At 43.7% G+C, this 13,750-nt stretch overlaps 1 protein-coding gene across 2 annotated transcripts in view; it reads left to right on the forward strand.

The window, feature by feature from the left end:
* TFB1M (transcription factor B1, mitochondrial) overlaps window positions 1-13,642 on the forward strand; it is a 66,645-nt gene extending 53,003 nt beyond the window's left edge. For both annotated transcript variants that reach the window (XM_021693475.2, XM_021693476.2), the window contains exons 6-7: window positions 10,062-10,189; window positions 13,301-13,642. In XM_021693475.2, coding sequence (XP_021549150.1) covers window positions 10,062-10,189; window positions 13,301-13,541 — 369 coding nt within the window. In that variant the 3' untranslated portion in view covers window positions 13,542-13,642. The remainder of the gene's footprint in view (window positions 1-10,061; window positions 10,190-13,300) is intronic.
* The last annotated feature ends 108 nt before the right edge of the window (window positions 13,643-13,750 follow it).

The following is a 13,750-nucleotide window of genomic DNA, read 5'->3' on the forward strand; positions in this document are numbered from 1 at the left end:
AGGAATTATTTGGGTGCTCACAAAAAGTCTTTCTTTTCCTTTAATGTTATGTTTTAGTCCACAGTTATAATTTATTTTTGAATTTTTATCTGTGTTGGAAGATCTCATTTATTATTTTATGTCCCCAATTAAAGAATGTGGTCTGAAATATTTTTAACTAGATTGTGCTTTCAAATGATAGTTGAGACTATCTTTATTTCAGTGCTGTGACTTCCTTGAAATCAAGAGTCACAAAATCAGTAACTTTCAAAAAAAACATTCAAAAGACAGTTTTTAAAATATATATACATTTTTTTTTTTTTTAGGGGCGCGTGGGTGGCTCAGTCGTTAAGCATCTGCCTTCAGCTCAGGTCATGATCCCAGGGTCCTGGGATCAAGCCCCTCATAGGGCTCCCTGCTCAGCGGGGAGTTTGCGTCTCCCTCTCTCACTCCCCTTGCTTGTGTTCCCTCTCTTGCTGTCTCTCTCTGTCAAATAAATAAAATCTTTAAGATAAATAAATAAATAAAATATACATACATTTTTCTAAATAAAAGAAAACTCAGCAACAACTGTTGACTAGACTCTGACCAGTAAACCTACAAGTATTTTTTTGGGGGGGGGGGTATCCTGAAATTTCTTCTGTTATTCCTTCCACTGAGAAAGGTTTCTGAAGTATAACTTAACAAATTAGAACTTCTAGATAATGTTGTGAAGAAATTATACCAAAATGATGTGAGGGAAATCAAATATTGAGGTCCTAGTACCATGAATAATGATACAGATATATTTCATGTCCATCTATTTTGGGTTTGCATTTTATTTTTCTTCACTAATTTTAATTCTACAAGCTATAAATTCATAGCCACTACAGAGAAAGATAATTTTATAATTGATTTTTTTTTTCCAAATGTTGATAGCCATATTCGATGTCAGCCATTTCTTTAAAAAGCAGTGAATAAAATACACATTTCAATTATCTGGATTTTTCTAGATTTTTTTTGTTTTTGTTGCTTTGTTTTCTAAGTCTGGCATTTAGCAGTGTATTTTTTCTCTTAGAAATCTAATGCCTGTGGATTTTTTAGCCATAGTGTTGTAATTTTAGTATATAAACTTCTATTTCATGGAAATATTTAAACAATTCTTTGTGTAAATCCTGGACGAAGTAGAGTTGAATTTCAGGCACTAACAGTAACAGCATTGTTATTTCTGCTATTGCAGAAGAAACCTGCCAGATCCCTTTAGTGCCTCGCCTTGCTTTGCTCTCTGCCATGGTTAGTACAGATTCACCTGTGCTGAGGCTTCCTGATGGCAGGTGGAGGGGACAGCCTGCTCCCAACTCTGGCCTCCAGGATAAGGAGGCCTTATTTCTATTTTCAAAACATTTTTGATCATTCTAACTTGATGTGAACACTTATCTAATAAAATATTAACTGCTTCTTTTAGAAAAGCAGACTTCGAAATGCAAATAACTTTCATAAATTACAGACCTTTAATCAAGGTAGAATTTCTTGTATAAAAAAAGGAGATGGAAGAGTAGAGGTTGCTAGAGAAATCGAACTATATTGACCTCATCTGCTTCCACTGTGGACCTTAAAGAGAATTAAATCTTTTAAGTCCAGAGACTTTTGTAGATAAATCTTACCTTTACCTTAGTTTCTGCCTCTTCCCTGGCCCTCTCCCCTGCACACCTGAGCACTGTGGCCAGTGGCCAGTGGCCAGTGCCGCGTCACTGATAGACATGGCAGAGCCGTCCTGGACAAGGCGAACTCCTGACCTTCCCCACACCACTTCTCCTTTTCCCCATGTCCATGCATGGCAAACTCCTCCTTTGATTTGGCAGGTAGGTCCCAGATCTTAAAAACATCCTTGATTCCATTTTGTTTCTCAACCTCAAAATAGATGAAGAATCCTGCCACCTCTGAGCCCCATTGCTGCTGACTCCCTGGCTGAGGAACTCACGAGGGCAGGGACTTGTGTGTGACTTGTGCGTTGCTGAGTCTCCGGTGCCAGGAATGGTGCCTGGCACATAATAGGGGTACAACAGGTACTTGTGGAATGAGCCCAGAAACTGATTTTGAGCACATAAGATAACACTAAACTATACATTAACTTTGTATGATTAAAAGTATAATTTTGTTCTTTCTAAAGAGACTACAATTTTAAGTCATTTTGTAACTCTTTAGTTTTGTCATTTTGGCCTAATAATAGTATCTGTGTTGATAAAACTGCTTCCTGTATGCTGGGTGCTGTTGGAGGCACTGTGCTACTTGATTCCCAAGACAAGCCTGCGAAATAATAGGGATCCTCATCTTACACATGAGAAACTGAGCTCCAGGGAAGTAAAGTGACTTGACTACGGGTGTGAAAATAGTAGCAGGAATGGGATTCAGGCCCAGGAGACTGTGATTTTTGAAGTCCTTATACACTCATAGCACTTCCCTGCCTCTACTTAGAAAAGAATGTACTTCTTTTTTTCTTTTTCTTTTCTTTAGATAGAGAACATAAGCAAGGCAGGGAAGGACAGAAGGAGAGGGAAAGAGAATCTTAATCAGGCTCCATGCTGGGTGCGGAGCCCAATGCAGGACTCAGTCTCATGACCCTGAGATCATGACCTGAGCTGACATCAGGAGTCAGACACTTAACCAACTGAGCCATCCAGGTACCCTGAAAAGAATGTATTTCTAGGTCTTATTATAACGAGTCATTTCTTTCTGTGGTAGTCTGGATAACTGTGCAAAAAACATAACCCTGACATCTCCGTGGCTTTACATAAAAACACATCTCATGCCAAGTCCGTGACTGACTGCAGAGTAGCTGGCCAGTGACTCAGCAGTCCATCTATTTTCTTTAACATGTTTTCATGTAGCTATTTTAAAGAAAAAAGTACATGTAATTTCCTTAGTGTGTTTTTCTGAGTAATGATAATCTGAAACTCAGACAAGCTTTTCTCTTTTCTCTGGAAGACCTAATAATTTAACTGAAAATTTTAGAAATCCTAAGAATACATACTTTTGTATGAGCTTGTTCACCAGATATGAGTTCCTCACCCCTGCCCACACATGAACATCATCTGGCTTTCAAAAAGCCCAAGGCTCAGGCCCCAGCCCCATGGCTCTTATGTCATTGGTCTGGGATGATGCCCACTCACAGTATGTTTAAAATGCTGCCCACTTAATTCCAGTGGAAAGCTGAGGTTCTGATTTTTAAAAAACCATGTCTTCTCTTACTTGCTTTCTGTTTAGCCTTAAAAAAAAATAATGAACGTGGAAGGGCGCCTGGGTAGCTCAGTTGGTTAAGCCTTCGGCTCAGATCATGATCCCAGCGTCCCAGGATCGAGCCCCACATCGGGCTCCCTCTCAGCGGGGAGTCTGCTTCTCCCTTTCCCTCTGCTGCTGCCCTTGCTTGTGCTCTCTTTGTCTCTGTCAAATAAGTATATAAAATCTTTAAAAATAATAATAATAATGAATGTGCAGAGGAAGGTCAAAGTAGTTACCTATTCTGGTTCCACAAATTTAAAGTGATTGACTTAATCTTAAATAATGTTCTCTTCTGACCCAGTCTTAGAAAATTAATAGTATCAGCTATGAGCATGATCAGTTCATTATTTTTCTCCATCTTTATGGTCATTTTAGTTTTAAAATAATGCTTTAGGCTAGCCTGAAGACTTTAACTTTTATAATTGGTAGCTTACAGATTAGTTGGTTGTAGTGAGGACTTTGTTAAAAATGAAGATGATGGGGATGCCTGGGTGGCTCACTTGATTGTGTCCAACTCTTGGTTTCAGCTCAGGTCATGATCTCAGGGTCGTGAGATCGAGCCCCGTGTTGGGCTTCATGCTGGGCATGGAGCCTGCTTAAGATTCTCTCTACGTCTCCTTGTGTCTCTCCCCTGTGCATGCGTGTTCACATTCTCTCTCTCTGGAAAAAAAAGAAAAAAATGAAGATGAATGTTCTTTGGTTTATGTGTGTTCTCAAATGTCTGAGAGGCCATCCTAATTCTGTTGATTTTTATCAAATCTGGTATGTTTCTGCAGAGTACTCCCCACCCCCCCCACACCGCCCTTATCCACAGGTGATATGTTCTGAGACCCCCAGTGGATGCCTAAAACTGCAGATAGGACCGAGCCCTATATATCCCATGTTTTTTTCTATGTATACATACCTAAAGTTTAATTTATGAATCAGGCACAGTAAAAGATGAATAATAACTAATGATAAAGTAGAACACTTACCACAGTTATACTATAATAAAAGTTATGTGTGGTCTCAAAATATCTTATTGTACTGTATTCACTCTTATGATGATGATGGGAGAGGATAAAATGCCTACATGATGAGGTGATGGGAGGGGAGGGACGTAGGCACAGTGACACAGCGTTAGGCAACTGGGGACCTTCTGATGCTGGAGTAGAAGGAAGATCATTTGCCTCCAGACTATGGTTGACCGCGGGTAACTGGGAGCACAGAAAGCAAACTGTGGATAAGGGGAAACTATACAAGTTGCACTTACATTCGTTTATTATCTGTTACCTTATTTTTATGTTTTCTCCTTTTTATGTCTTTAGGAGAAAGGATCTTGAGGACTCGTTTTCTGTCTTCCTCACATTATTTTGGAATGTTAAGACTATCTTTGGATTTTGTGGTGACATTTGCAGACCAATCTAATTATTTTAGTCTCACGGGTAGTATAAAAAGGTATTTGTTGGGCCTTACCGTTGCACCCTCTTTGCACATTATTTTGAAGAGCAGAACACTTTTTTTATTTTTTATTTTTTATTTATTTTTTTTAAAGATTTTATTTATTTATTTGACAGAGAGAGACACAGCGAGAGAGGGAACACAAGCAGGGGGAGTGGGAGAGGGAGAAGCAGGCTTCCCACCGAGCAAGGAGCCCGATGCGGGGCTCGATCCCAGGACTCTGGGATCATGACCTGAGCCGAAGGCAGACGCTTAACGACTGAGCCACCCAGGTGCCCCAGAACACTTTTTTTTAAAACATCCTCATTTAGTGGCAGTATCCAAGATGGTGGGCTAAGGATGCCTAGTTTAGGCCTGACCCTCCTCTTCCCTTGTTCCTCTTTGCCTTTCTTCCCTGTGTCTCTCTCCTACCCAGCTAGGTCTCCTGCGTCTCAGCCCCAGCCCACACTCTAGGGCACTGGGTGAGTTCATGAGGACTTTGTGATCTTGCCAAATTATAAAGCTCACATTGGTTTTATTCATGTTTCTTATTTATTTTTATATCTCTGGTGATACGTAGGGAAGACCCTGAGGTGCCCCCAGACCTCCATGAGTTAAATAGTAAAATAAGCACGTAGAGGATGAGATCCAGGAGCTACAGAATCCACCTTTAAAAAGACAGAATGTCTTTCAAGTGAGAAGCCAGAGGAGCAGGACAGCATGAGTACGTTTAAAGAACAAGTACCTCAGCCGAAGGAGCACTGGTCTGGGTGCTTACAGCACGTGGTTGAGGAGAATCCAGCTCTGCTTGTGCCGGTGAGGAGTCAGGCCCTCGGGCTGGTGCCGTGACCATTACGACCATCAGTCTCCCTATAGCTGCTCCCGTCCGTGGCGCTGCACGGTCTTCGGTCTTCTAATCGTAGCGGTGGTTTCCTAGGAGAGGGAGGCACTGACAAGGCAGCTCGAGTTCACGCCTAGTCTCTTTGGCGGTCATGGCTCCTTATGAATTAATGTATTTGCCTCCATGTTCATTTATGAGTCTTTTACCGTTTTCCATAGCAGCAGTATTTATTGGAGTGCCTTGTGAGTCTGCCTAGCTTCGAAGTCTCCCTGGCTCGGAGGTGCTGGAGCCTCTCTGGGCCTGCCGGGGCGGAGGCCGGGCCTCGTGATTGCCCGGGGTGCTACCACCTGTGGCCCCAGCAGGGGCGGACGCCTCCAGGTGCTGCCGTTCACCAACACCAAAGGCATGGTTGATGGCGAAGGTCATGGTTTTAGAAGGGTGTTTTCCCCAAGGCTCACCCGGGAGCTCCAGGTTAAATACAACGGAGAACCCTAATGTGATGTTTGATAGTTCTTGTCCCTCTTGTGCTTCGTTTAGAATTAAGCATTCACCTCCTTGAAATTGTTTCCCTAACTTGGGACCAAGAGACCCTGACTCCTCTTGCTGCTGTTATTACTAATAGGCACAATTTACATTCATTCATGCATACATTTACTTACATGCATACAATTACGTGCATAACTTACCCTGTAAAATACTTTCTCCATCTGCTCCCCTCACGTGGGCCTCTCTCAGGCTTATTCCTCATCGTGCTCTCAGCTCACTGCCATTCTCTGTTCTCTTACATACTTATGCTCTGAGGGGAAATGCTGTGACTCTGTTGTGATTCTGAGGAGGAAAGAGAGAAAAACCATTCAGAAATCTATAGGAGGGAAGAAAGGTGGGGCTGAACTTCTGTAGAAATTAATTTTGCTATAGAAAATACAAATTCTAAACTTTAAAGAAAGATGTGTAGGTACGAACAGTGTGTCAGCCCTTGTTGAATACTTTGGTTTAGAACATCTGGGATGCTGTTAAAGTGTTTGCATTTTAAGGTTTTAAAACTGAAATTCTGTCCTTAAATTGGGCTTAGGACAAAAATTGCAGAATAAACCAGTTATAGGAAATCTGATGTACATTCGTATTTGTGAATGTTTTTCTACAAAACATGTAATTAGAGTATCCCAGGCATTAGTGACTTCCCGCTCTGTTACTCATATCCAGGGCAGTTGTACCTGGAGGCTGACACTAGCTCAGTGTAGGCACCTGAAGAGTCAGACTCTGGTGGGTGCAGGACCCAAGCATCTCCCAGGGTGCTCACCTCGATCTGTCATTTCACCTGACACTGAATGTGACTCCCCCAAACCTCAGGTGGTGCCGGGCACCTCAGATCCAGCCACACCCTTCCCATCTACACGAGTCTGTCGGAGACAGTGCCACCTTGAACTATGAAAATCCTTCTCTTCTTGCTCCTGAAGGCTTACTGATTATTCCCTGTTGACCTTCTTTCTCGACCTTCTGTCCTCTCCCGGTTATGGTTCTAGTTCAGCTAATTATAAACGATAGCTAATGGCTCCTGTCGTGCCTGTGTCTTTTCATGGGCGTGGTAAGTTAGATCTTTGGCATATGATGATTCTCCGTCAGGAACAGACTGCCCATTCTTCAGCATTCTCTATCCTCATGGTGACTCGAGATCTGAGTTGGCAGTATCTAAGGCTAGAGATTTAATAGCTTCTTATCCCAGGTCTCTTATGAGTCTAAAGTGCAGCTCTGAGCTCATAACCAGTCATGCCTTAGACATGCTGGCCTGGAAAATGAAACTGCTGCCTGCAGCCTTTTGTAGCCACGGCTGCTAATGTTGAGAAACATAATCTCAGCTTGGTACAGCATTGATATTAGAGTGGATTTGAGAGGCAAATATTTGCCTGAAAAGTGCTTTTGGGGGCAGGAGTAGAGAAGAGTACGGGAGGTTTCCCAGAGAAGCAGGACACATTGCTGGAATAGCCGTTTTCACACTGAGTTCCTCAGGGTCCTCCTCTAAGTAGGAACTGTATTGGATGGTGAGTGGGTATTTTCTTGTAGCTGGGATATACTGTTAGCTGACTTAACTGGGTAACAAAATTACATTCAAACTTTAGAAGGCTGCTGCAGTTAACATAGGGTGCTGCTATATTAGTACAGGGCTTAAACAACTTTATCTAAAGCCAGTGTGAGACATTTCCTGTTTTTGCAAACACCAACCTTATCTCAAAGGAATAAAATCAGGCAAATAAAGAGGAGGCCAAATTTTAAAATCCAAAGAAGCTGGAAGTGGCAGTTTCTGTACTGGAAGGAGAATGTATCTAAACCTGTATTTGTGCCTTATATAGAGTTTTTATAGTATTTCATGGGCTGGGGTTGGCCTAGGGCTCAAACTGTATCTCCTGTTTTGCTGCAAGATTCATTTCCCTGGGGAATGGCAGGCTGTTGGATCACAGCTGGTACCTGTGAAGAAAAACCATCCAAACTGACTGGACTGGGGAAGAATCGGCAGAGAAGGGTGGAGGAGTTGAGTCCTGGAGGGCGGCAGAGTGGGGGACCGGGATGGGATGCCAGATGGAGAGGTGGAGAGTGATGGGGCAGGGCGAGGCCTGGAACCTTCCTGGACAGCTGGGTTCACTTCTCTGTTCCATATCAATAGGAGGAAAGGTGGGGAGGGTGTTTCAGAGTTTGTGAGCAGAGTCTTTGACATTAAAGTCATGACAGTGTATCTGGGGCAGCTTCTTCCAGCACCCTCCACACAGATTAGCTCTTTTTCCGGCCACAGAAATGCTTTCAGATGAAGCCGTCTTTTCTTCCGTTTACTGTAATGCTCCTGTTCACTCCACCTAAACCCCGAGGCCCCCTCCACAGTCCTTATCCTCCTCAGTGCCTCTCTCTGCTCTCTTGATCACAAACCTCTCCCAGACCCCTGGACCCTGGTGGTGTTTTGTGCCGGTCTACAGAAAGTCCTGGCCTTTTAACCAAGCGCTTCGTTTCCTATAGAAGTACTTGTTACCAAACTTGGAGAAACTGATTAAGCAGCACATAGAGCCCAATTTGAAAAACTATTAAAATTTAATGAGAACATTTAACATTACAGGTAGTCACTCTCTGAAGTGGAGTAACTCCTGTCCCACCAAAGTAGCCTGAAGGCTGATGGATATTTAGGGGAGTTGGCGCGGAAAGGCCTCTCTGCTGGAGGTTTTCACTCTACTGCCTAGGCCGTCCTCTGCGTGCCTACCGTGGACTTCTAGTTATTCCGTAGGGGCACCGTAGCTAATCTGAAACAGTCGGGACAGGATCAGTGATTGTTCGAGGAAAGGGTACGTCATGGCAGCAGGAGAAACACCACTGGCTACTCCAAAAGCCTGTCCAGGCCCCCTGATGATGGGCCCGTCTTCATTTTCTTTCCTTGTCCACACCTCATATACAAGTACTTTTCCTCCATCCTAAAATCAAGAAACTGAAAACACTGCCATTCTCAGGTATGACAGACTGATTTTAAGTTTTGTAGCCACAAGGGATTTTTAGAAGCAAGGCCTTCCAAGAGAACAAGATAACCCCCGTGGAATTTAAAAAATGGAATGAATTCCTTCTGAGAAGCAGTGGTACGACCCCAACTTCATCAATTGCTGTACTTTCTTAGCCTTTGTAGAGTCCGTGTGATGTTCTAAGTAGCAAATTTAACAATTCCTTAGAGACCAAGGCTTTTGTAAATTACGAACAGACTTCGCATTTGTTAGACCGTGGTCTCTGTCAGGCATTTTTGTGCATGATAACTGCTTTGACTCTGTTTCTCCCTTTGTCTTTACTTTCCATACTATTCCTTTGTTATTTTGAATATAGAGACAGGGTATAAATCTCCTAACAGATATGCCTGAAAAGTTTTATTTTCTGATAAAGAATCTCAACTGCTAGTGCTAGTTCACCACTCAGTGACATTTGGGGGGGTTCCACTTCCTAGTTGATCCTGCCTGGGCCTCCGGGGGCATTTCACGTTGCTCCCAGAAAGTGATGTGGTCGTGCAGATGACAGTCATGAATGCGGTCCAGCTGGTTAATCAGTGTCTATGCCCAAAGCAAATCGTGTCCTAATTGATTCCCCTTCTGGGGAGTTTAGCACTTAGTGGTCCCTGGGGGGCCATCTGCCTTCTCTTCTGTGTTTGGAAGCCCAGCTTATAGCCAGAACTGCTGCTGCAGCTTATTTTTTTTACACTTTCCAAAGCTAAATAAAATACTCTAAAGCTATCTGTTAGCTGCCTCCTGACTTTAATGATGATTTGGATTGATCTTAAAGGCCATTGTAAAACTACATTTTAAAATTAAGTGATCATCAAGCACAGGTCTAGTGGATGTCATTACAGAGCAGACGCACGGGATGGCTCTGAGTCAGCTCAAAGCCAAGTGCAACAGCTTACCTGCCTGTAGAAGATGAAGCCGGAGTCCATGTAAGGGTTTATGAGAACCATGCGGTCAACAACCCGTCCACCTGTGTTTGACAAAGACGAAGTGTTTAATCATATTCTGTCATGCCACAAAATGATGTATGTTTGCTCACGATGAAGGTGGACGTGGGCGTGGTGCACTTCACCCCCCTGGTGCAGCCCAGGATCGAGCAGCCCTTCAAGCTGGTGGAGAAGGTCGTTCAGAACGCATTTCAGTTCCGGAGGAAATACTGCTATCGAGGGCTTGGGTAAGAATGCCTTCTCTGCCTTTCACTGGCATGCTTTCTAAAATCCTTAAGCACTTTTAAAGATTAAGAACCTTGTTTTTAGGATTCTTCAAGCTAACTGTAAATGTCACTCTTCATTCAAATCCTGAGGTGAACAAACCTTGACTGGCCCAGAGGAAAGGGCAAAGCTCTGCGTTAAGCTTAGAGGCTACCAGCAGGTTTTGTTTTAGCACCAGTACAAGCTAAAAACTGACAATTGTGCAGTTGATAATGACCCTGAGTTCTCAGAGCAGACCATATGAACCGTTTTTACGCTCAGCACTTCTGACCCCACGTGTGGTGTTTTTTCCAACACCAGCAAGTCGCCCAGTTCTTTTAGGCACCAACTGGGTGTCTTACAATTCCATCCAAGTCTGACATTAACTACCTGGAGTGGCATAGAGCCCACAGGTTAAGGGTTCAGGGGCCACAAGACTGCTCCCACTTCAGACACTAGTCACAAGTCCCAGGTCACCACTGAAATGGGGATTTCTGTGACACTCCCTCTACCCTACGCCCTGCCACTTCAGGTTCACTAATTCGCTAGAATGGCTTATGGAACTCAGGGAAACACTTTGATTTAGCAAATTATAAAGGATGTAACTCAGGAAGAGCCAAATGGAAGAGACGTAGGGCAAGGTAGTATGAGAGCCAAGGGGTACACAGAGCTTCTGTGCCCTCTCAGGGCTCCTCACCCTCCCGGCACCTCACTGTTCACCAGCCTGGAAGCCCTCTGAACCCATCATTTAAGGGTCTCTATGGACGGTCCATTAGGCAGTCGATTACATCACTGGCCACTGGTGATTGAGCTCAGTCTCCAGGCCCTCGCTTCTTCCTAGAGACCTGGAGGTGAGACAGAATTCAACCCTCTAATCACAGGGTTAGTTCCTTTGACAGCTGTCCCCATCCTAAAGCTATTTAGGGACCCACCCAGAGTCATCTCATTAGCACAAATTCAGGTATGGTTGAAAAGGAGTTTTATTAGGCATAACAAAAAATGCTCCTATTATCCCTTATCAGGAAATTTTAAAGGATTTAGAAACCTGGGACAAAGGCCAAATAATACATTATCACAGTGAGTGGGCTTTTTTTTTTAAGATTTTTTATTTATTTATTTGGGAGAGAGCACAAGCAGGGAGGAGGGGCAGAGGGAGGAGCAGGCTCCCCGCTGAGCAGGGAGCCCCCAACATGGGGCTCGATCCCAGGACCCCTGAGATCATGACCCGAGCCGAAGGCAGCCACATAACCAACTGAGCCACCCAGGCGCCCGATACTGAGTTTTTTTAATGCTTTTCTTCCCACCAACTTGCTATATCACTTTTAAGGACACACTTAGAACTAGGAAGCAGGTATAATGTTGGAACGGCCAAAGAGACGTCACGAGGTCTTCATACAAGCATGTTTTTATGTAATGGGGAGCTCCTTCGGTCTGCTCTGCTTCCTGCTCTGTGCACACACATGGCCACCGTCAGGAAACCCAGACAGAACATGGTGCTTTAGGGTCCGAGCGCCTCCCGAGGCCCTGAAATGACCACAGTGATATTTTCTATCCATTGGCAGCCAAGAAAATGTTTAAATAGGCCCAAGTACTTAGGCAGGAAGCTATGTGTGTGATATGTTTTTTTAAAAGGCTGCCATCTAATATGGCCAAACTTTAGCTATTTAAAGGCGCCCAGCTCCATAGGCACGCATTTCTCATTTTCTCATCCCACCTCCCTTTTATATAAAGCCCCATCTCTTCGCTCTTGCTCTGGTTCTATGAAGTGTCTTCTTAGCACATGAAATTAGTTCAGGTACAGCTGGGCAGCTGCATCCTGAAACCTCTGCAGCCCGCAAAATTCATTCTTGAGGATTTGAGCTGACTGATGTTAAATCCTTGTCTTGCCATTTGTTGGCTCTAATTAGGCCAGGATTTATACTTCACCAGTTACTACTTGAGCAGAGACTTGAGCGGAGTAGTGACGGATGCCACCAGCTGTCTTGGTGCCAGTTAGAATGATGGCATTACGTTACCACCCCCGGTAGGCGGCAAGCCCCAGCCAGGAGGTGTGCTGTTTGACGACTAGAACCCAAACTGGATTTCAGCTCACACTCACCCTGCACGCAGGGTGTGACTTGTACAGCTGTACATGGCGGCCCTGATTCGTGGGGGGGTGGATCACATAAAGTACATTCTACTTTTGGAAATCCTGGAATGGGCCTCAGAGCTGGCCCCGGCATTTCCAACCTAAGTGATGGGCCCCTTCATCTCCTATACACCGTCTTTTGTGCAGAGAGGGACCCCAAATAGTGTGCCCGCTTTGACCTGTTGGTGTCCTTCTGTCACATGCACCCACACATCGGTCCCCCCCCCTTGCTGTGAAGCTGAACTCCAAGATCACAGCTCACCCGACACCATAGGGAACATGCATTCCCTTACTGAAAGGACCAGCAGCCTGTAAGAAAAATTCCCATTTCCATTGGCCATGACCTCTAGGCTCCGCAGAGTCCCCAACTATTGAGAAAAGAAATGAAATCCAGGTGTAGCTTTGCAGCATTTCAGTCAGTCAGTCAGTTTTGTTACTCATTTTAAAACCGTGATCTGTTAGGTTAGATGAAATTTAAAATACATACTTCAAATCAGTTGTAAAGATGCTGCAAGGTAAATCTAAAAAGGAACTGTTTGCATTTTCACATCACCTGGTTTCGAACTTTGCAAAGGTCATTCCTTGGGGGTGAACAGTCACAAAAGCTAAGAGAATCAAGAAATAAGACAAGTTTCATATTAAAATGAGGCAAATCAAACATTTCTATAGAAAACTGAATAGATGTTTCTTTAAACTTACCTTAAAGGTACTTGTATTGATTGAGCTTTGGCAGGTATTTTCCCTTGTGGACACACCTCACAGGTCAGATGAGCTCTTCCTTCAGTGGTCCTTTGTACCTCTTGCCTAGTGGCACGATCAAGATCCCCTCTCCATTGGCTTGGGGCCCCGAGGACACTCCAGCCGCAGCCTCCACTCCCTCTCGATGTCATTTTCAAATGAGAGTAGAAGGAAGCATCATGATTTAAGGAATTCCTTAAGTAAAATTTTGATTATTTTCTCTCCTCAGAATGTTATTCCCTGAAGTTCAGCGCGTGGAAAGCACTGGAAAACTGTTAGAGTTGGCAGATGTGGACCCTACCCTTAGGCCCAGCCAGCTCTCTGTTTCACATTTTAAGAGCCTGTGTGATGTATACCGAAAAATGTGTGATGAAGACCCACACCTCTTTGCTTATAATTTCAGAGAACTCAAACAAAATAAAAGCAAAACTCAGGAAAAAGAGGACGACAAGGAGAGAGACAGACTCTAAGAGCGTATCGAATGTTGCTTTCCACAATGTTAAGCTGCTCAGATGTGTACTTTTTGTCTTCTACAGAAGGACAATAAAAATACAATTACCGTATGTGACTTCCCTTTTACTGTACAGCTTGGTAGAGAAAATAAATATAATCAAATAAGATACAGTACAAGCTTTCTTTTAATATATATACTGCATAGATATGACATATTCAGTAGAAA

Source organism: Neomonachus schauinslandi, chromosome 8 (assembly GCF_002201575.2).
Source record: "Neomonachus schauinslandi chromosome 8, ASM220157v2, whole genome shotgun sequence".
In the NCBI taxonomy this organism is placed as follows: Eukaryota; Metazoa; Chordata; class Mammalia; order Carnivora; family Phocidae; genus Neomonachus; species Neomonachus schauinslandi.